Consider the following 23,988-nt stretch of genomic DNA (forward strand, 5'->3'; position numbering starts at 1 on the left):
TCACCAACTGTCCACAGTGGTCCCTGACATCTACCTTAGTTGTGACATCTGTACTCTTCCCGCTGTCACTGCTGAATGTTTCGCCGCAAACTTCACTGAAGTGTTAATTTTCTGACCCAGAAATGCCGGGTGGAGCAAAATATTTATGCTCCTGTGTGCAGCTCCTCAAGTTATACGGTGCTTCATGTAAAACAGAAGTTCTGGAGCACTCCAGCGGAATGACAAAACACAGCCCTAGGACTTGTAAAATCCACATTCAAATGCTGAAACACATTAGCAATGACAGCTTAAAACACTTCCTCTGGTTTTTCAATTGTATTTGGCTAGAAGGAGAATTTCCCTCCCAATGGTGGTTGGGTATTATGTATGTATGTATTTATTTATTTAAATTGTTTAGACCCATAGAGGATCACACAAAGTGAGCTATGATCTGTGGTTGCTATTTTTTTTGTCCTTCCAGAATTGTTTCATTCTCTTGCTATGTTTAGCTTGATGTTCTTCCGTCCTTTTCTATTTAGATCTTCTGGGTTTTCCTTCTGGTGCAACTTCCCAGCAGGGGATCTTCTGTCTGAATATTTTTTGATCTGCAATGTCTGCAGATGCGATGTTGGCCTTTTTGAGATCAGTTTGAACTTGTTTGATCCAGACTGTTGTCGTTTTTAGTTTCTGTGAGTACATAGAATTTTCCTTGTTAGTCTGTTGTCATCCAGTCTCGTGATGTGTCCATAGAACTTCAGTCGCCATTTGCGGAAGTCTGTTTCAGTGTTGGAGTATTTTTCTGTTGTCGTGTTTGAATGTAGCTGATCCTTCATCTGTGACCTTTAGACTCAGGATTTTCCGAATGATTTTCCTTTCAACTTTTTTGATGTTGTCAAGATCCCTTTTCTAATTGAGGTTTAGGGTCTCACTTGCATACAGTGTTTTGGGTTTGATGACTAGTTGCATAGTGTCGAATTTTTGTCTTGATGTTCCTGCACCTTTTGTTGTAGATGTTCCCAATTTTCCCATGTGCTTTTCACATTTTGACTTCACGTGCTTTTTGGGCTAATCTTTCTGTTCCTGTGGGTTCGATGATTTCACCCCAAGTATTTAAAGTGATTGACTCTGTTTGTTGTGCCGTGTTCTGTGGTCAAATTTCCTGTTTTTACTTGTTTTGTGGATATAAATTCAATTTTTATGAAAGAGATTTGGAGCCCAACTTTTTCAGCACATTCTTTGAGTACTTCGATCTGACAAATTGCTGTTTGTTGATCCTCCGAGAGGATCACAAGAATGTCAATGAAGGCTAAACATGTGACATTGATGTTATCCCACTTTTTTCCTAGCAGGACGAGTCTCCAGCTGTTTTGTTTTCATTTCCTTTTACCGTTCTTTGATGACCTTGTCGAGAATGATGTTGAAGAGTAGTGGAGAGAGTCCGTCACCCTGTCGGACGCCGGTTTTGATGAGGAAAGGTTGGGAGATTTCCTCGCTGAACTTGACTTTGGAAGTTGTGTCAGTTTGGGTTTGTTGGATGAGTCGTCGTGTTTTCGGGTCAAGATTGCTTTCTTCGAGTATATTAAAGAGGGATTGTCGATCGATGGGTTTGTAGGCTTTCTTGAAATCAATGAATATGCAGATGGTTGGGAGATTTTGTGTGGCTCGAAATTTTAATGTGGATTTCAGGTTGAAAATTTGTTCAGTGCATGTTGTCTAAACCGTGTCTGGTATTCACTAATTAGGGGTTTGAGCTGTTCTTGTGCGCATTGTAGGAAGGTGGACAGGGAGGAGGGAAATTCCTCTGTAGTTATTTACATCGGTTTTGTTTCCTTTTTTGTGGAGTGGGTGGATGAGTGCACATTTCCAGTCGTCTGGCAGTTTTTCACTTTGGCATATTTCTTGGATGATCTGTGTGATTTCCTGAAGTGATCATGGCCCCAGATTTTCCAGTAATTCTGTGATGATTCCATCTTCGCCTGATGCCTTTCCATTTTTCAGTTTCTTGATGTGGTGATGGATTTCTTCTTATGTTGGTGGTTCTGCATCGGGTTTTGTTTGCTCTGGGACTGGGTGTTGAAACATTCGTGTGGTTTGGGGCAGTTGAGGAGGTCGGAAAAGTACCGTGCCAGTTCTTCACAGTTTTCTTGGTTGGTAAGTGCAAGTTTTCCATCTCGTTTCCTGAAAGTCAGATTTTGCGGCAAGTAACCTTTAATTTTGATCACAAGAGTCCTGCTGTTGAAGTTCCTGAAGTTATCCTCTATTGATTTGAGTTGTTCAGTGATGTAGTTGCGTTTTGTTCTCCTGATGGTTCTGTTTGTCTGCTGTGGGTGTTGAGGAAGTGCTGTTCTGTTTGTCTGCTTTTGGGTGTTGAGGAAGTGCTGTAGTTTTTGGTGATTTGTGATGAGTCGGCAGTTAATGATGGCTTGATCACAGTCAGTATTCCAATGGGGGTGTTTTACCTTCTTTAGCCGTGGGATCACTTCTTTGCCTTTTCTTATTATTTTGTTGTGAAAGTCAGTCCAATTATTCACGAGTTCTTTCTCCCATTCTTCTGCGATTTTTGTTTCTTGAATTTTTGATACATCAAACTTTTGGATGTGGCCATTTTTGAGGTGAACTCTCTTCGGGGAAAGTTTTACTTTGATTTGTGTAAGATAGAGGTGTGAATTGATGTTTGTACCCTATCGGACTTGGACATCGTGGATGGTTCTGTAGTGGGTGTGGGAGATGCCTACGTGATCGATCTGGTATTCATCAAGTTGTTGGATTGGTGATCGCCATGTTTTCTGTTTGTGTGCGGGTTTTCTGAAGTGGGTAGACATAACCTTGAGGTCAAATTTTTGGCAGACATCAACCAGCCACATGCCGTTCGTGTTTGTGTTTTGGTGTGCAGAATTCTTGCCAATAATTTTTTGATAGATATTTTCTTTGCCAAGTTGAGCATTCAAGTCTCCCGTCAAGATTTTCATGTCATCTTGATGAATTTTAGTCATCGTCTTTTCAAGTTGGTTCCAGGATTTTTCGACGGTTTCGGTGTTGTTCTTATTGGTGATGTTGATGGGGGCATGCACATTGATAAGGGTGTACTTTTTGTTAGTGCTATGGATGCACGTTGTCATAAGTCAATTGTTGATGGGTAAGATTTCCATGGGTATTATAATTTATTTCCTTTCTCAGACATTATGTCTGGTTAAAAATGGAAAGTGACATGGACCTTGATCAAGCGTGACTTCCTTTTAACTGTGTGGTATATGTTACATTGCATTTAGGAACTTTCGGGTAATTGAACATGTATCAGTAATTACAGATTTCTGTAGTTGTATATATACGTTTGGATGTAGCTGTATTGCATTGATGTACTGTGTGGTATGACTCCTGTAGTTGATAGTATAATTGGTATAATGTTAACTTTATCCTGATGCCACATGTCCTTGACTTCCTCAGCCAGTTGGATGTATTTTTCAATTTTTTCTCCTGTTTTCTTCTGTGTATTTGTTGTATTGGGTATGGATATTTCAATTAGTTGTGTTAATTTCTTCTTTTTATTGGTGAGTAGGATGTCAGGTTTGTTATGTGTTGTTGTTTTATCTGTTAAAATGGTTCTGTTCCAGTATAATTTGTATTCATCATTCTCCAGTACATTTTGTGGTGCATACTTGTATGTGGGAACATGTTGTTTTATTAGTTTATGTTGTATGGCAAGTTGTTGATGTATTATTTTTTCTACATTGTCATGTCTTCTGATGTATTCTGTATTTGCTAGTATTGTACATCCGCTTGTGATGTGATCTACTGTTTCTATTTGTTGTTTGCAAAGTCTGCATTTATCTGTTGTGGTATTGGGATCTTTAATAATATGCTTGCTGTAATGTCTGGTGTTTATTGTTTGATCCTGTATTGCAATCATGAATCCTTCCGTCTCACTGTATATATTGCCTTTTCTTAGCCATTTGTTGGATGCGTCTTGATCGATGTGTGGCTGTGTTAGATGATACGGGTGCTTGCCATGTAGTGTTTTCTTTTTCCAATTTACTTTCTTCGCATCTGTTGATGTTATGTGATCTAAAGGGTTGTAGAAGTGGTTATGAAATTGCAATTGTGTAGCCGATGTATTTATATGAGTGACTACTTTGTGTATTTTGCTAGTTTCTGCTCGTTCTATAAAGAATTTTCTTAAATTGTCTACCTGTCCATAATGTAGTCAGTATAATGGAAGGAAACATTCCACGTGGGAAAAATTATATATAAAAACAAAGATGAGGTGACTTACCGAACAAAAGCGCTGGCAGGTCGATAGACACACAAACAAACACAAACATACACACAAAATTCAAGCTTTCGCAACAAACTGTTGCCTCATCAGGAAAAAGGGAAGGAGAGGGGAAGACGAAAGGAAGTGGGTTTTAAAGGAGAGGGTAAGGAGTCATTCCAATCCCGGGAGCGGAAAGACTTACCTTAGGGGGAAAAAAGGACAGGTATACACTCGCACACACGCACATATCCATCCACACATACAGACACAAGCAGACATATTTATTTGTCTGCTTGTGTCTGTATGTGTGGATGGATATGTGCGTGTGTGCGAGTGTATACCTGTCCTTTTTTCCCCCTAAGGTAAGTCTTTCCGCTCCCGGGATTGGAATGACTCCTTACCCTCTCCTTTAAAACCCACTTCCTTTCGTCTTCCCCTCTCCTTCCCTCTTTCCTGATGAGGCAACAGTTTGTTGCGAAAGCTTGAATTTTGTGTGTATGTTTGTGTTTGTTTGTGTGTCTATCGACCTGCCAGCGCTTTTGTTCGGTAAGTCACCTCATCTTTGTTTTTATATATAATTGGTCCATAATGTAGGTTTTTTATGTCGATAAATCCCCTTCCTCCTGCCTTTCTGCTTAATGTGAATCTTTCAGTTGCTGAATGTATGTGATGTATTCTATATTTGTGGGATTGTGATCGTGTAAGTGTATTGAGTGCTTCTAGGTCTGTGTTACTCCATTTCACTACTCCAAATGAGTAGGTCAATATTGCCATCACGGAAACATTTTGATTGGTAACATCCAAGCTCCAGGTATGCCCTAACTGACACTTAGCCATGTGGGCATTAAGGGAAATTAAATTGCTGACAAATCAGTTACAGAAGCAATCATGAGACAAACTTGACTTGGAGTACCATGCACAGATTTATGATTACTACTGGGCCACCAAATTTTGAAACTCTGGGCTATGGAATGGCAGGATACAGCAACCTTCGATATGCTGAGGGCAATCTAGAGGACCACTAAGATGTGGCATACTTCTTTCAAAGCTTCTTGGAAATATACCATCAGACTGTGCTGATTATGTTTCAGCCACATCAGAGTTACCCACAAGTTCCCTTTACATTCTCAGCCTTCAAGGTCCGGGCAATCGCAGAGGGTGGGGTTATTGGTAGTTGGGAGCTCCAATGTTAGGCGCATAATGGGGCCCCTTAGGGATATGGCGGCTAAGGAGGGGAAGAAATCCAGTGTGCACTCCGTGTGCATTCCGGGTGGAGTCAGTCCTGATGTGGAAAGGGTTCTTCCGGATGCCATGAAGAGCACAGGGTGCAGCCAGCTGCAGGTGGTGGCACATGTCGGCACTAATGACGTGTGTTGCTTTGGATCTGAGGAAATTGTCTCTGGATTCCAGCGGCTATCCGATTTGGTAAAGGCAGCCGGCCTTCTTTATGAGATGAAGGCGGAGCTCACCATCTGCAGCTTCGTTGACAGAACCAACTGCGGACCTTTGGTGCAGAGCCGGGTGGAGGGTCTGAATCAGAAGCTCAGACGGTTTTGCGACTGTGTTGGCTGCAGATTCCTTGACTTGCGCCATAGGGTGGTGGAGTTTCGGGTTCCACTGAATAGGTCAGGAGTTCACTACACTCAGCTGGCGGCTACACGGGTAGCGGAGGCTGTATGGTGTGGACTGGGCGGTTTTTTAGGTTAGAAGGCCTCGGGAAAGTACGGGGTGGGCTGCAATCTCAAAGGGTGCATGGCAAATACAGGACATGCTTGGATCAAGGAACAGTCGGAATTGTAGTTGTAAATTGTTGTAGTTGTGCTGGGAAAGTCCCTGAGCTTCAAGCGCTAATAGAAAGCGCAGAAGCTGAAATCGCTATAGGTACAGAAAGCTGGCTAAAGCCAGAAATAAGTTCTGCAGAAATTTTTACGAAGTCTCAGATGGTGTTCAGGAAATATAGATTAGGCAGAATTGGTGGTGGAGTGTTCGTGTCTGTCAGTAGTGGTTTATCTTGTAGTGAAGTCGAAGTAGATACTCCGTGCGAATTGGTATGGGTGGAGGTTATACTTAACAGCCGAACTAAGTTAATAATTGGCTCCTTCTACCGACTCCCAGACTCCGATGATACAGTTGCTGAACAGTTCAGAGAAAATTAAAGTCTCGTAACAAATAAATACCCCACTCATATGGTTATAGCTGGTGGGGACTTCAACCTTCCCTCGATATGTTGGCAAAAATACTTGTTCAAAACCGGTGGTAGGCAGAAAACATCTTCCGAGATTGTCCTAAATGCTTTCTCCAAAAATTATTTCGAGCAGTTAGTCCACTAACCCACGCGAATTGTAAATGGTTGCGAAAACACACTTGACCTCTTAGCCACAAACAATCCAGAGCTAATAGAGAGCATCATGACTGATACAGGGATTAGTGATCACAAGGTCATTGTAGCTAGGCTCAATATCGTTTCTTCCAAATCCACCAGAAACAAATGCAAAATAATTTTATTTAAAAAAGCGGATAAAGTGTCACTAGAAGCCTTCCTAAGAGACAATCTCCATTCCTTCCGAACTGAATATGCAAATGTAGACAAGATGTGGCTCAAATTCAAAGATATAGAAGCAACAGCAATTGAGAGATTCATACCTCATAAATTGGTAAGAGATGGAACTGATCCCCCATGGTTCACAAAACAGGTCCGAATGCTGTTGCAGAGGCAACGGAAAAAGCATGCGAAGTTCAGAAGAACGTGCAATCCCGAAGATTGGCTAAAATTTACAGACACACGAAATTTTACACGGACTTCAATGCGAGATGCCTTTAATAGATTCCACAATGAAACATTGTCTCGAAATTTGGTAGAAAATCCGAAGAAATTCTGGTCGTATGTAAAGTACGCAAGCGGCAAGACGCAGTCAATACCTTCGCTGCGCAGTGCCGATGGTATTGTTACCGACGACTGTGCCGCTAAAGTGGAGTTATTGAACGCAGTTTTCCGAAATTCCTTCACCAGGGAAGACGAATGGAATATTCCAGAATTTGAAACACGAACACCTGCTAGCATGAGTTTCTTAGAAGTAGATACCTTAGGGGTTGCGAAGCAACTCAGATCACTTGATACGGGCAAGTCTTCAGGTCCAGATTGTATACCGATTAGGTTCCTTTCAGATTACGTTGATACAATAGCTCCCTACTTAGCAATCATATACAACCGCTCGCTCACCGATAGATCTGTACCTACAGATTGGAAAATTGCGCAGGTCGCACCAGTGTTTAAGAAGGGTAGTAGGAGTAATCCATCGATCTACAGACCTATATCATTGACGTCGGTTTGCAGTAGGTTTTTGGAGCATATACTGTATTCAAACATTATGAATCACCTAGAAGGAACGATCTATTGATACGCAATCAGCATGGTTTTAGAAAACATCGTTCTTCTGCAACGCAGCTAGCTCTTTATTTGCACGAAGTAATGGCCGCTATCGACAGGGGATCTCAAGTTGATTCTGTGTTTCTAGATTTCCGGAAAGCTTTTGACACCGTTCCTCACAAGCGACTTCTAATCAAGCTGCGGGCCTTTGGGGTATCGTCTCAGTTGTGCGACTGGATTCGTGATTTCCTGTCAGGAAGGTCGCAGTTCGTAGTAATAGACGGCAAATCATCGAGTAAAACTGAAGTGATATCAGGTGTTCCTCAGGGAAGTGCCCTGGGGCCTCTGCTGTTCCTGATCTATATAAATGACCTGGGTGACAATCTGAGCAGTTCTCTTAGGTTGTTCGCAGATGATGCTGTAATTTACCGTCTAGTAAGGTCATCCGAAGACCAGTATCAGTTGCAAAGCGATTTAGAAAAGATTGCTGTATGGTGTGGCATGTGGCAGTTGACGCTAAATAACAAAAAGTGTGAGGTGATCCACATGAGTTCCAGAAGAAATCCGTTGGAATTTGATTACTCGATAAATAGTACAATTCTCAAGGCTGTCAATTCAACTAAGTACCTGGGTGTTAAAATTACGAACAACTTCAGTCGGAAACACCACATAGATAATATTGTAGGGAAGGCGAGCCAAAGGTTGCATTTCATTGGCAGGACACTTAGAAGATGCAACAAGTCCACTAAAGAGACAGCTTACACTACACTCGTTCGTCCTCTGTTAGAATATTGCTGCGCGGTGTGGGATCCTTACCAGGTGGGATTGACGGAGGACATCGAAAGGGTGCAAAAAAGGGCAGCTTGTTTTGTATTATCATGTAATAGGGGAGTGAGTGTGGCAGATATGATACGCGAGTTGGGTTGGAAATCATTAAAGCAAAGACGTTTTTCGTCGCGGCGAGATCTATTTACGAAATTTCAGTCACCAACTTTCTCTTCCAAATGCGAAAATATTTTGTTGAGCCCAACCTACATAGGTAGGAATGATCAGAAATCAGAGCTTGAACAGAAAGGTTTAGGTGTTCGTTTTTCCTGCGCGCTGTTCGTGAGTGGAATGTTAGAGAGATAGTATGATTGTGGTTCGATGAACCCTCTGCCAACCACTTAAATGTGAATTTCAGAGTAATCATTTAGATGTAGATGTAGATGTAGAAGAGGACTTCCCTCCCCTCCCACCCCCCCACCCTACCCCCACCCCTCACTCCCCATTGCATCTTTGTTAGTTACCTCATGACAGCCCATATCTTCACAGTGTGTGTCCTGCTGGCTGATCTGAGACAAGCCATCAACCTGTCTACCTACCTACTCCAGATACTGGTGGATGATGGATAACAGATAACAGATTCATATGTATCCTGAAGGAAAGCAGATTTTGTAGCAATATTTATTGCACCTTAATGTTCGTTGTCAGGGGTGGATGTTAGGAGTGTAGTTCTCACAGTGGTGTATGCTCCGAGTAGCCTTAAGCCCCTTTCTCCCTCTGTACTGGTATGCATAAATTTTTGTTTACATATTTTATTTATCTAACTGTTGAAGCTAATTAGCTCCATAATCTGTACAGTCATCATTTTCTCACTCCATTTTAGTCATACTGATTATGATGACCATTCTTGGTGTATCCTTCAGTGTTGTTGGAATGAGACAGGAGCGAAGTGTGCCCTTCGTACCACAGATACCTGGCATGGTGAGCACCAGCAGCAGCCAATTACTATCCTGCATCGGTATCCATTTCAACCAGGATGACAGGCTCACAGACTGTGGAGCTAACCATTTCCTCATTTCATATCAATTTATTTGGATTTCCAGTGAAACAAGGTGCTTGCGACCAAGATGTTTGGTCCCTTTAAACCCATAATTTTTGTCCATTGTCCCAGAGTTGCAAATAACTTCCAAGTTGCAAATAATTTCCAAGTTGCAAATAATGTCGAAGTTGCAACTAACTTCCTGCAAAATCTGGGCTTTTCTGTCTACTCTTTTTTTCTGCCTCTTTTTCTTTTGTTGTTAGTTGGGGAAAAAACCTGATGCCAGATGCTTACGTTTCTTCTGTCATCTACATCTGACTGTCAGTTTGCATAAGGAGCATGTATTTATTTTAATCAGTCATTTCCTGCAGATGTGAATTATAATTTATTTATCTCTGATATTTCACATTTTTTACCGTGTGTGTCTGGTAACTGTTGCCCACAAAGTTGACTTATCCAATAGCAGATTTTTACCTTGAGTGACTAACTGAATGCCTTCTGTGTAAATTTGAAAAACTGTTGTTTTTATTTGCTCAAAACTGTGCCAGTTAGAGTAAATTTGTATTGATTTAAATAAATATCTCAGGTAAATTAAATGTATTTCAAATATGTTCAACATGAATCTTCTCCTACAGATTTACTCAGAATTTTTAGTTTCTCTGTTATTTTTAGCATTTAAAAGATAATAACTTTCCATTTCTTCAGGTTGAAGGACTCAAGTGGGTGGCAGCATGCTTTTACCAGCCCTCATATTGAGAGTTGTATTGAACGCATAGCCATTAATGCAAAAATGAATCAGAGTGGTAGTGGTGAATCTTCTTCAAAAATGGTAGCTATTTCCTACGGCAGCCAAGTTCGTCTTTGGGGAGTCTCAGAAGATGGAACTAGAACTAACATTGGTAAGTTGCATGTCACCCAGATACTTCTTGTTTATTAATGCAAATAAATGCTGTGCTCCATTCTAGCAGCTCTGTCGAATTAGGCAGTGCCACTTCACAATTCTGACATTTATGTCTTATATAAAGGTATACAGAAAAAATACACACACATTAATTTAATTATGTGGCAGATAATCAGTAGACTGAATATAAATGACAGACTTTTCCATTTGATGGACTAACATTTTCATTTATGTATAGTGAAGTTCATTTAGTTACTGTAAAGGAGACCCGTATGGGATACTGGTGTAACCCATTTGTTGAGTCCTGTTCAAGTGTTTGGGATCCACACCAGGTCAAATTAAAGGAAGACATTGAAAAAATTCAGAGGCATGATGCTAGATTTACCATCAATATGTTCAACCAACATGCAAGTATTACAGACATGCTTCGGGAGCTCAGATGGAGTCGCTGGAGGGAAGTACACATTGTTTTCGAGGAGCACTATTGAGAAAATTTACAGAACCAGCATTTGATGCTGATTGCAGAACAATTCTACTGCTGCTAACATACAATTTGCATATACAATCGCTTGTGGAGTATGTCTGTAGATGCACTTTCACAGGTGTAGTAAAATGTACACGGAGGTGACAAAAGTCATGGGATACATCCTAATATTGTGTCAGATCTCCTATTGCCCTCAGTGCAGTGTAACAGCTCGATTTGGCATGGATTCAACAAGTCGTGGAAAGTCACCTGCAGAAATATTGGGCCACGCTACCTCTATAGCGATCCATAATTGTGGAAGTGTTGCCGGTGCAGGATTTTGTGCACAAACTGACCTCTTGATTATGTCCCATAAATGTTTGTTGGTATTCATGTCAGGTGATCTGGGTGGCCAAATCATTCACTCAAACTGTCCAGAGTATTCTTCAAACCAGTCATGAATAATTGTGGCCTGGTGACATGGCACATTGTCATCCATAAAAATTTTATTGTTATTTGGGAACATGATGTTCATGAATGGCTGCAAATCGTCTCCCAAGTAGCCCAGCATCCAAAATTCATTCCATGTAACACAGCCCACACCATTATGAGCCACCACCAGCTTGCACATTGCCCTGTTGAGAACTTGGCTCTATGGCCTCATGCGGTCTGCACTACACTTGAATCCTACCGTGAGCTCTTACCAACTGAAATCAGGTCTCATATGACCAGACCACAGTTTTCCAGTTGTCTAGGGTTCAACCGAAGTGGTCACAAGCCCAGGAGAGGCACTGCAGTGAAGTCGTGCTGTAAACAAAGACACTTATGTCAATCATCTGGTACTGTAGCCCATGAAATCCCAATTTTTCCACACCATCCTAATGGATATGCTCGCCAAACATTCCACATTGATTTCTGTGATTATTTGATGCAGTGTTGCTTGTCTGTTAGCACTGACAGCTCTACACAAATGCCGATGCTCTCGGTCATTAAGTGAAGGCTGTTGGCCACTGCGTTGTCTGTGGTGGGAGGTTATGCCTGGGATGTGATATTCTCAGTGCATTCTTGACACTGTGAATTGTGGAACACTGAATTCCCTTACAATTTCCAAAGTAGAATGTCCCATGTGTTTAGCTCCAACTATCATTCCATGTTTAAAGTCTGTTAATTCCCATCGAGTGGCCATAATATTGTCGGAAGCGTTTTCACCTGAGTACAGTTGACAGCTCTGCCAATACACTGTCCTTTTGTACCTTGTGTATGCAATACTACCACCACCCATATACGCGCATATCGCTATCCCATGACTTTTATTAATTCAGTGTATGTTTTGTTTTAAAAGTCATTATTTACATACTTACTTAGTTACTTATTTATTAGTTACCTATCCTGTGGTCACGGGCTCTGTAGAGCATGCACTGCATCTACAATCAGTCTCCAGTGTATTATTTCTGTTGCTGTTTTTGCCCAATTGACTACATTCAGAGCTTCTGCATCTTTCTTTACATTGTCTTCCCATCTGTCTTATGATCTACGCAGGGGTCTTTTGTTGTAATGTGGGCAATGAAAGTTTGCATAGTTAGTTGGGTCTCTAGCATATGGGTTATGTGACCTTTTGATTGGATTTGTCTACTCTTTTGATATTGTAAAATGTTGGGCTGGTTAATAATCTTATTTATTTAGTTATTCTTGCTTTGTCCTCAAGTAACTCTGTCTCTTGCCAGGCCCCAGATTCTTCTCATCATCTCTCGTTCAAATGTTAGAAGTTTTTGCGTCTTCCTTTTAGTTAGTTTACAGCTTTCTGAACTGTACATTAGCATTGTAGATCTCGATTTTTGCAGACTTCAGTTTATCTCTTAGGACATATAGACACCTGTACAACTAAAGGTATTTTATTACAATGATTATACCAACTTCCCAGTACTTGTACTGTCAAGAGACTTGAACTTGTCCATATTTAGTTCTGCACACTTGCTGATGTTCTTGTTCTTTTTCTTCTTCTTCTTTTTTTTTTTTTTTTTTTTAATTGACTATTCAGTCGTGCTTTACATGCTTCTGTAGTGAGCTTTTTATACATCTCCCCAAGATCTTGTTGGCTCTCGCCCACTAACACCATGTCATCTGCATAAGCAAAAAATTGATACTGCCACCTTCCATTCACAGCCCATTACACCCTTCAACTTTGCTCTTTATAACTCTTTCCAGGGTGAGGTTAAATAGATGGTGCATCTCTTTGTCTTAATCAAGTTCTTATGGGGAAAGGTTGTGAATATGCCCCTCCAGTTCTGTCTGACCCACACATATTGTAGTCATTTTAGGGTATTGTAGAGGCTATCACGATGAATACTGTCATAAGTTCTTTGAAAATCTATGAACAATACTTGGACTTCTCTATCTCTTTCTCAATATTTCTCAATAATTTACCTAAGAGCAAACATATTGTTAGTAGTTGAATAGTTTGTAAGGAATCCAGTCTGATATTCTCACATGATATTTTCTGCAAATGGTTTCAGATTTTCTAAAATAATTGTAGAAAGGAATTTGTGTGTCATGTTAAGTAAACTGATTCCTTGGGAGTTAGAGCAATTCACCTTCTGTCCTTTCTTCTATACTGGACAAATGACTGCTCTCTTCCAAATGTCCAATAATGCCTTGGTCTTCCAAATGAGCTGAAAGACATTACACAGCTTTATCTGTAGTCCGCTTCCTCCGTACTTCAACATTTCTGCTTAGACTATATCCTCTCCTGGCACTTTATTTCTTTTCATCTTCCGTGTGGCTTTCACTATGTCCTCCACCACAATGTCAATCTCTGTCTCATTTCTTTCTTATCCATTTTCACTGAAACATAACACTGAGTTAGGGCTGTTGAATAGGTAGCTGAAATATTGTTTCCATTGCTCTAAGACTGATTCACTATCCATAATCTTGTTTCCATTTTTGTTATTGATGCACAACTTTATGTACTGAACCCATTTCTTGTCGTATCATATGTTGAAAGACTCTCCTACTGCCCAGGTTTTAGCAATTCAGTTCCACATTTTGAAGAATTTTTGTTAGGTATTTTTTCTCTTTTCACTTCTCAGTACTCTTGATGTTTCTGTGTGCACTTCTGGGTATGTTTCCATCAGTATTTTATTATCTGCATCCTGTAGCCACAACTCATGTGCTTTCTTCCTTAACTACATCTTCACATTTCTCTTTAAACCATCTTATTTTTCCCTGTTTTTTTTTTTTTTTTTTTTTTTTTTTTTTTTTTCTACCCAGCACTTTACTCACAGCATCTGTTATGGCTGTCTTCACAGTGTGGCACACTTTCTGTGTGTCTTCTTCGCCATCTGCATTTCAAAATTGTTATTTATTTCTATCTCAAATTCTTTACATTTTTCCTCACTTTTTACTTTTACCACGTCAAACCTGAACTGTTGTAGGTCTAGTTTTGCCTGTCCCTAGAGATGGCCAGTCCCATACTCCATTCCTCGGAGGGCTATGTCATCTATTGATCTAGTTGGTTGACTGTTTTTCCATCCAGTGAGTACTATCTTTCTAGATAAATTTTCTTATGTGGGAATGCTGTTGAGCTGATAACCAAATTCTGTGATTAGGTTTAGGGACTTGAGGAAGCATGTAGAAGGTAGGTGTGTGGGGATTGGTAGGGATGAGCAGAGATGGACTCCGGGGAGAGGTTCTGAGATGGGCTTAAGGCAGGCTCGTCCAGACTGTGCCCCTGGGGCACCAGTGCCCGCGGTCACTTGCGGCCAGCGCCCCGGGCGAATTCGTATGTTGTCGCAGTGGCTGAGCCGTGTCGCTCAGCTGGCCGTGCGGACCGCCCACCGCACCTCGCCATGCCCCTGTACATGCCAGCAGCAGTCAAAAGCGACACAAAGCCGTTAGGCAACAGACGTAAGGCTACAGTGGATCGAGATGGATGGTCAACAGCAGCAGACAAAAAGAAAGAAGAGCGGCGTGTCCGCACTATGTAAACCTGAGTGGGAAATTAATTTCCTTTGTACTGCTGTCGAAAATCATGCCAAATGTTTAGTATGACATCGGAACCTCATGTATTTAAAAGAGTACTCGTTTGAACGACACTTTAATACCTGTCACAAATATCAGCTCAAAAATTTGTTGCAAGAAGAATGCCAGTCAAAGCCTGAAGAACTGAAAGAAAATTTCAAGCAGCTGTACAGTGAAGTAAGTGTTTCCAATTGTATGACTCTTTATAATCTATAAAGGTGATAGATAAAACTAAATTTTATAATCTGATATGTCACTTAGCAATGTGCAAGTTATCGAATATCAGATTGTCAGCAACAAGGAACATTTCTTTTCGGTTAATTTTTATATTTGGGTTGCATTAAATCGTGTCACGCAGACATAAGAAAAAGTTTCAGGTGCGTTATTTTTTGCCACTTTCTGAAAAGCCATCACAAACGCTCTCTCGGGCAGCAAAGCGTCATTAAGAGTCATTCTTTGTTTTTGTATATTTGTGTGTTTATGGATGGGAAAACACATGTTGCAGTTTGATCTATGTTTTAAATTAATTAAAACGCAGATATTCCAATAGATAAAAATTTATTTTGCGACCACATTTCGCCGTCCTGGATAGTGTCTAAGGCCGCTTTTCGGAGGAACTGGGGGAAAATGCTCCTAAAACCAATATTTTTTTGTTAGCTTTTTAATTTGACTTTCAATGAATGAAACAATTACAATGAAATGAACACCCATAGCTGCTTACAGGCATTGACATACGTCAACGGGGACAGATGAAATGTGTGCCCTGACCGGAACTCAAACCTGGGATCTCCTGCTTACAAGGCAGACGCTCTATCCATCTGAGCCCCCAAGGACACAGAGGATAGTGCGACTGCAGGGATTTATCTCTGGCATGCCTCCCGCGAAACCCACATTCTCAACGTATTGTCCCGCACTACATTCGTAGTGGCCCCGCCCATTATACTCATTACTCGCAGTGCATTGCCGATTCCCATAAGAGTTCGGGCCTTGTTTGTGCATTCTCACAGACGAAGAAGATGGTCAAGTGGCTGGTGAGCCTTAACTCACTGGTGGGCCTTAACCTCTTTCGTTTCGTTAGTGGCAACCCCGCGATCATTCCTGTCATGGTTACAACATTTTGGCGAAGAGGTAAACGGTAGTAGTTGTTAGCATGGAGGCTAAGTTGGTCTGTCTTCTGGAACAATAACAGCAGCAGCTCATACAGCAGCAGCAGCAGCTCCAGTTAGACATCTCACAAAAGTCAATGTGGTTGCTAATGGACAAAGTCAATGCCCGGGACGCATTACCACAACAGTTTCTGAGTCCTTGGGTGTCCAATGCTTTCCCACGTCCATCGTCATTCCTACCATTTAATGACACTTAAGAAGGCTGGGAAACATACTTACATTGGCTGGAACAACATTTCACAGGTTTTCAAGTCATGGATGACCCCTTGCAGCAGTCATTGTTTATGTCGTGGGCCTCCCCAGACACATTCTTTCTTCTCTGCAAGTTGGCACCCTTTTCCTATCTTGTGGCTCTCTTGTTCCAGGAGATAGCCTTTTGCTTACAAACTATTATTCAGAGCACTACCATGTGATCGCCTTTCAGCTGGAGTTCCACCAGTGCCATAAACAGCCTGGTGAATCATGTCATTCCTAGGTTATGGACTTGCAGGGTCTCAGCCGTCGATGTGATTTTACATGCCCCTTGGTTGTGGTGGCTGATATGTTGGCATGCGGCATTGGGGCAGTCCTCGCACATCGGAATACCGATGGCTCAGAACAGCCCATTGCTTAAGCATCTAAGAACAGCCCATTGCTTATGCATCTAAGACGTTAACCCCAGTACAACGGAACTACTCCCAGATTGAAAAGGAGGCCCTGGCGATTGTGTTCACCATCCAAAAATTTCACATCTATCTCTTTGGTACAAAGTTCACCCTCCTGATGAGCCATAAACCCTTGTTTATGCTTTTTGGGCCCCACTCTCACCTTGTAGAGAGGGTGGCTCAATGTCTCCAGCACTGGATGTTATTTTTACAGTATTACACTTACACCATCTAGTATAAGCCCACCGCCCACCATGCTAATGCGGAAGCTTTGTCACATCCCCCAGCAGCTCCCGATTGTGCGTTTGACCAACAGGAGGTCCTCTGCTTTCACATTTGATTCTGCCCACTGGGAGGCGCTGGACAGTCTGCCTCTTATGACTGCTCACATTGCCATGGCTACATGGCGAGACCCTATCTTGGGGCAGGTTCTCCGCTACATGGCCCACGGTTGGCCCTCCTACATTACTTGTCAGATGCGGACCGACTTCTGCCCCTGGCGCCACCTGTCCCACAGGCTCCCCTTGGTCATCGATGTCCTTCTGTTGGCCACAGAGTCGGATGCCCATTGGGTGGTTGTACCTTTGGATTTTCGACATCACATGCTCAGTTCGTTACACCCTGGGCACTGGGGTATATCCCACATGAAACTTTTGGCTCACCGACACGTGTATTGGGCCAGCATTGATGGCGATATTGACCATCTGGTCCGTGGGTGCACTGTGTGTGCGCGTCGCCAAGCAAGTACCCCTCAGTCATTAACACCCTGGCCTGTGCCTCGACGGCCCTAGGATCGCATCCATCTCGCTTCTGCGGGCCCGTTTCTGGGGTCCATGTGGTTACTTATCGTTGATGCCTACTCCAAATACCCATATGTCATCCGCATGGAATCCACCACCACAGAGGCCACATTCACGGCCCTGGCTCAGGCTCTCGCCATTGAGGGCCTGCCTCACACATTGGTCTCTGAAAATGGCCCCTAATTCACGGCATCCTCCTTCCAAGACTTCTGTCAGGCCAACAGTATCAAACATATCCGTAGCCGCCTTTCCACCCTTCCTCCAATGGCACAGTGGAGAGGCTTGTCCGCACATTTAAGCAACAATTGTCAAAGGTGGTTGAAACATCTCCAACCACTTTGGCCCTCACCCTGTTCTTGAGCACATATCGCACCCCCCCTCCCAATTGATGGACATAGTCTGGCAGAGCTCCTCCATGGGCAACAGCCGAGGACCTTCCCCCATCTGCTGATGCTGTCATCCTCCCACCCCTGTTCCCGGCCCTCTCAGCGTTACACCCCCGGGGTGGCCACGTGAGCCCGTGTGTATGGGAGCAAGGCGGGTTTGACTCCCACTATGGTCATCGCGGCCCATGGGCGGCGTGTGACGTCAGTGTAGATGTTGAAAGGGTTCGAGTGCCACCATCATAACCAGCTCTGCCCATGCAACCCCAAGGGACTCCCGCCGCCGCTTCCTCCTACACTACCTTCTTCGGGTACAGACATGGTCCTCGAGTCACTACCACTGCCCTCGATTGCTGCCTCCCCGCGAGCCTGCCGCCAGCGCTCCCCACCCCTAGGTCGATCAGAGGCACCCTCCGATGCCCTGGCCTCTTGGTCAGCCATCATGGACACATCGAGCATTCCTTCCTCTCCAACAACAGCAGTTGCCGAGCCCGGGTCTTCTCCCACCTGCTGACCATCGCGGCACAGTCCGGTGCGTTTTTGCCCCTACGCGCAGGTTTCAGGGGGGAGAGATCTGGTACAGAGTGCTGCGGCATCAGACGGCATGGAACTCAATGACCACTAGAGGTCTCTGCAGCCGTAAACCGTGGCTGGGCACACTCCTGGGCCAAGTCTAACGTGACGGCGCCACTGTGGTGCACGTGGTCCTAGTGGCCAATAACGACATACCCTGTTGTGTATTTAGGCAGCTGCCTCTCACTCAGCAAGGCAGTCTAGTATTCGCGTTGAGTCGGTTGATATCTCGCTTACAGACATCGTGTATACGTTGCCTGTGCTTACTTCCTGTTTATGCGTGGACATTGTTTTGATTTCATGAGGTTATCTCTTGCGACCCAATTGGTTAATACTTTGTTGTTGATCTTGGTGTCATGCTCAGTTGTCTGTCATTGTGCTTGTCCTTACATTCACATTCGTCTGTCTTGTTTGTTCGCGGGCCGCTCCCGTTTGGTCCTGCCACATTTTCGTTAGCGGCAACCCCGTGACCGTTCCTGTCGCGGTTACAGCAGTTTCATCATTGGTGCCAATGTAATCTCCGCTAGCAATGGGCACTACTACACCAGTACTTCTTTCGCAGCCAATTGCTTTCCTGATGAGTTGGTGGGGAGGCTCGCGTGCCTCAGCGATACATATAGCCGTACCGTAGGTGCAACCACAATGGAGGGGTATCTGCTGAGAGGCCAGACAAACGTGTGGTTCCTGGAGAGGGGCAGCAGCCTGGATGATTGACTGATCTGGCCTTGTAACATTAACCGAAACAGCCTTGCTGTGCTAGTACTGCAAACAGTTGAAAGCAAGGGGAAACTACAGCCATAATTTTTCCCAAGGGCATGCAGCTTTACTGTATGGTTAAATGATGATTGCGTCATCGTGGGTAAAATATTCTGGAGGTAAAATAGTCCCCCAATCAGATCTCTGGGCAGGGACTAGTCAGGAGCACATCCTTATCAGGAGAAACAAAAGTGGAATTCTACAGATCAGTTCGTGGAATGTCAGATCCGTTAATCAGACAGATAGGTTAGAAAATTTAATTAGGGAAATGGATAGGTTAAAGTTAGATTTATTGGGAATTAGTGAAGTTCGGTGGCAGGAGGAACAAGACTTCTGGTCAGGTGAATACAGAGTTATAAACAAAATTAAATAGGTGTAATGCAGGATTAGGTTTAATAAGGAATAAAAAAATAGGGGCACGAGTAAGTTACTGTGAACAGCATAGTGAATGCATTATTGTAGCCAAGATAGACAAGAAGCCCACGCCTACCACAGTAGCACTAGTTTAAATGCCAACTAGCTCTGCAGATGATGAAGAGATTGAAGAAATGGATGACTAGATAGACGAAATTATTCAGATAGTGAAGAGAGACGAAAATTTAATAGTCATTGGGGAATGGAATAGGAAGAGAAGGAAAAGTAGTAGGTGAATATGCAATTTGGGTGAGGAATGAAAGAGGAAGCCACCTGTAGAATTTTGTGCAGGGCATAATTTAATCAAAGCTAGCACTTGGTTTAAGAAGGTGTGGCAGGGGGCGAAAGACATTATGGAGGGCTGAACAGAAGGCCTCTCCAGTTTATCTGATGAACCGGTTTCAGGCTCTGTCTCAGGCTGATACTGATCTTCGGCCAGAGATGGCTGCTTGTCCTGTTCCAGAGGTTGCCCCTCAGTCTGCAAGATCTGGGCGGTCACAGAGGGTGGGCTTACTGGTAGTTGGGAGTTCCAACGTCAGGCGCGTAATGGGGCCCCTTAGGGATATGGCAGCAAGAGAGGGGAAGAAAACCAATGTGCACTCCGTGTGCATACCGGGGGGAGTCATTCCAGATGTAGAAAGGGTCCTTCCGGATGCCATGAAGGGTACAGGGTGCACCCATCTGCAGGTGGTTGCTCATGTCGGCACCAATGATGTGTGTCGCTATGGATCCGAGGAAATCGTCTCTGGCTTCCGGCGGCTATCTGATTTGATGAAGACTGCCAGTCTCGCTAGTGGGATGAAAGCAGAGCTCACCATCTGCAGCATTGTCGACAGGACTGACTGCGGACCTTTGGTACAGAGCCGAGTGGAGGGTCTGAATCAGAGGCTGAGACGGTTCTGCGACCGTGTGGGCTGCAGATTCCTCGACTTGTGCCATAGGGTGGTGGGGTTTCGGGTTCCGCTGGATAGGTCAGGAGTCCACTACATGCAGCAAGCGGCTACTCGGGTAGCAGGGGTTGTGTGGCGTGGTCTGGGCGGTTTTTTAGGTTAGATGGCCTTGGGCAAGTACAGAAAGAGCAACAGCCTCAAAGGGAGTGGGGCAAAGTCAGGACATGCGGGGACCAAGCAGCAATTGGTATTGTAATTGTAAACTGTCGAAGCTGCATTGGTAAAGTACCGGGACTTCAAACGCTGATAGAAAGCACCGAAGCTGAAATCGTTATATGTACAGAAAGCTGGCTGAAGCCAGAGATAAATCCAGCCGAAATTTTTACAAAGGCACAGATGGTGTTTAGAAAGGATAGATTGCATGCAACTGATGGTGGTGTGTTTGTCACTGTTAATAGTAGTTTATCCTGTAGTGAAGTAGAAGTGGATAGTTCCTGTGAATTATTATGGGTGGAGATTACACTCAACAACCGAGCTAGGTTAATAATTGGATCCTTTTACCGACCTCCTGATTCAGCAGCATTAGTGGCAGAACAACTGAGAGAAAATTTGGAATACATTTCACATAAATTTTCTGAGCGTGTTATAGTCTTAGGTGGAGATTTCAATTTACCAGATATAGACTGGGACACTCAGATGTTTAGGATGGGTGGTAGGGACAGAGCATCGAGTGACATTATACTGAGTGCACTATCTGAAGATTACCTCGAGCAATTAAACAGAGAACCGACTCGTGGAGATAACCTCTTGGACCTACTGATAACAAACAGACCCGAACTTTTCGACTCTGTAAGTGCAGAACAGGAAATCAGTGATCATAAGGCCGTTGCAGCATCCCTGAATATGGAAGTTAATAGGAATATAAAAAAAGGGAGGAAGGTTTATCTGTTTAGCAAGAGTAATAGAAGGCAGATTTCAGTCTACCTAACAGATCAAAACGAAAATTTCTGTTCTGACACTGACATTGTTGAGTGTTTATGGAAAAAGTTTAAGGCAATCGTAAAATGCGTTTTAGACAGGTACATGCCGAGTAAACCTGTGAGGGACGGGAAAAACCCACCGTGGTTCAACAACAAAGTTAGGAAACTACTGCGAAAGCAAAGAGAGCTTCACTCCAACTTTAAATGCAGCCAAAACCTCTCAGACAAACAGAAGCTAAACGATGTCAAAGTTAGCGTAAGGAGGGCTATGTGTGAAGCGTTCAGTGAATTTGAAAGTAAAATTCTATGTACCGACTTGACAGAAAATCCTAGGAAGTTCTGGTCTTATGTTAAATCAGTAAGTGGCTCGAAACAGCATATCCAGACACTCCGGGATGATGATGGCATTGAAACGGAGGATAACACGCGTAAAGCTGAAATACTAAACACCTTTTTCCAAAGCTGTTTCACAGAGGAAGACCACACTGCAGTTCCTTCTCTAAATCCTCGCACAAACGAAAAAATGGCTGACATCGAAATAAGTATCCAAGGAGTAGAAAAGCAACTGGAATCACTCAACAGAGGAAAGTCCACTGGACCTGACGGGATACCAATTCGATTCTACACAGAGTACGCGAAAGAACTTGCCCCCCTTCTAACAACCGTGTACCGCAAGTCTCTAGAGGAACGGAAGGTTCCAAATGATTGGAAAAGAGCACAGGAGTCCCAGTCCTCAAGAAGGGTCGTCGAGCAGATGCGCAAAACTATAGACCTATATCTTTGACGTCGATCTGTTGTAGAATTTTAGAACATGTATTTTGCTCGAGTATCATGTCGTTTTTGGAAACCTAAAATCTACTCTGTAGGAATCAACATGGATACCGGAAACAGCGATCGTGTGAGACCCAACTCGCTTCATGAGGCCCAGAAAATATTAGATACAGGCTCCAGGTAGATGCCATTTTCCTTGACTTCCGGAAGGTATTCGATACAGTTCCGCACTGTAGCGAAATGCAGGAAGATCTGCAGCGGATAGGCACTTGGTGCAGGAAGTGGCAACTGACTCTTAACATAGACAAATGTAGTGTATTGCAAATACATAGAAAGAAGGATCCTTTATTGTATGATTATATGATAGCGGAACAAACACTGGTAGCAGTTACTTCTGTAAAATATCTGGGAGTATGCGTGTGGAACGATTTGAAGTGGAATGATCATATAAAATTAATTGTTGGTAAGGCGGGTACCAGGTTGAGATTCATTGGGAGAGTCCTTAGAAAATGTAGTCCATCAACAAAGGAGGTGGCTTACAAAACACTCGTTCGACCTATACTTGAGTATTGCTCATCAGTGTGGGATCCGTACCAGATCGGGTTGACGGAGGAGATAGAGAAGATCCAAAAAAGAGCGGCACATTTCGTCACAGGCTTATTTGGTAACCGTGAAAGCGTTACGGAGATGTTTAGCAAACTCAAGTGGCAGACTCTGCAAGAGAGGCGCTCTGCATCACGGTGTAGCTTGCTCGCCAGGTTTCGAGAGGGTGTGTTTCTGGATGAGGTATCGAATATATTGCTTCCCCCTACCTATACCTCCCGAGGAGATCACGAATGTAAAATTAGAGAGATTAGAGCGCGCACGGAGGCTTTCAGACAGTCGTTCTTCCCGCGAACCATACGCGACTGGAACAGAAAAGGGTGGTAATGACAGTGGCACGTAGAGTACCCTCCGCCACACAACGTTGGGTGGCTTGTGGAGTATAAATGTAGATGTAGATGTAGAATCATGAAAGAACATTCTACATCTACATCTACATGGATACTCTGCAAATCACATGTAAGTGCCTGGCAGAGGGTTCATCAAACCACCTTCATAGTTCTCTATTATTCCAATCTCGGATAGCGTGTGGAAAGAAGGAACACCTATATCTTTTCATACAAGCTCTGATTTCCCTTGTTTTATTGTGGTGATCATTTCTCCCTATGTTGGTTGGTGTCAACAAAATATTTTCACATTCAGAAGAGACATTTGGTAATTGGAATTTTGTGAGAAGGTTCCGTCGCAATGAAAAACGCCTTTCTTTTAATGATGTCCAGCCCAAATCCTGTATCATTTCAGTGACACACTCTCCAAAATTGTGCGATAATACAAAACATGCTGCCCTTCTTTGAACTTTTTCAGTGTACTCTGTCAGTCCTATCTGGTAAGGATCCCACACCGCACAGCAGTTTTCTAAAAGAGGATGGAGAAGTGTAGTGTAGGCAGTCTCATTAGTAGATCTGTTATATTTTCTAAGTGTCCTGCCAATAAAACACAGTCTTTGGTTAGCCTTCCCCACAACTTTTTCTGTGTGTTCCTTCCAATTTAAGTTGTTCGTAATTGTAATTCCTAGGTATTTACTTGAATTTACGTCCTTTATGTTTCTATGATTTATTGTGTAACCGAAGTTTAACAGATTCCTTTTAGCACTCATGTGGATGACATCTCACTTTTCATTATTTAGGATCAACCACCAATTTTTGCACCATTCAGATATCTTTTCTAAATCATTTTCCAATTTGTTTTGATCTTCTGATGTCTTTACTAGTTGATAAATGACAGC

At 43.1% G+C, this 23,988-nt stretch overlaps 1 protein-coding gene across 1 annotated transcript in view; it reads left to right on the top strand.

Annotated features, from left to right (window-relative positions):
• Window positions 1-23,988, top strand: part of LOC124795536 (BTB/POZ domain-containing protein KCTD3) — a 256,895-nt gene that overhangs the window by 66,244 nt on the left and 166,663 nt on the right. Inside the window, exon 5 of the mRNA XM_047259607.1 lies at window positions 10,108-10,301. Coding sequence (XP_047115563.1) covers window positions 10,108-10,301 — 194 coding nt within the window. The remainder of the gene's footprint in view (window positions 1-10,107; window positions 10,302-23,988) is intronic.

Source organism: Schistocerca piceifrons, chromosome 4, assembly GCF_021461385.2.
Source record: "Schistocerca piceifrons isolate TAMUIC-IGC-003096 chromosome 4, iqSchPice1.1, whole genome shotgun sequence".
Taxonomy (NCBI): domain Eukaryota; kingdom Metazoa; phylum Arthropoda; class Insecta; order Orthoptera; family Acrididae; genus Schistocerca; species Schistocerca piceifrons.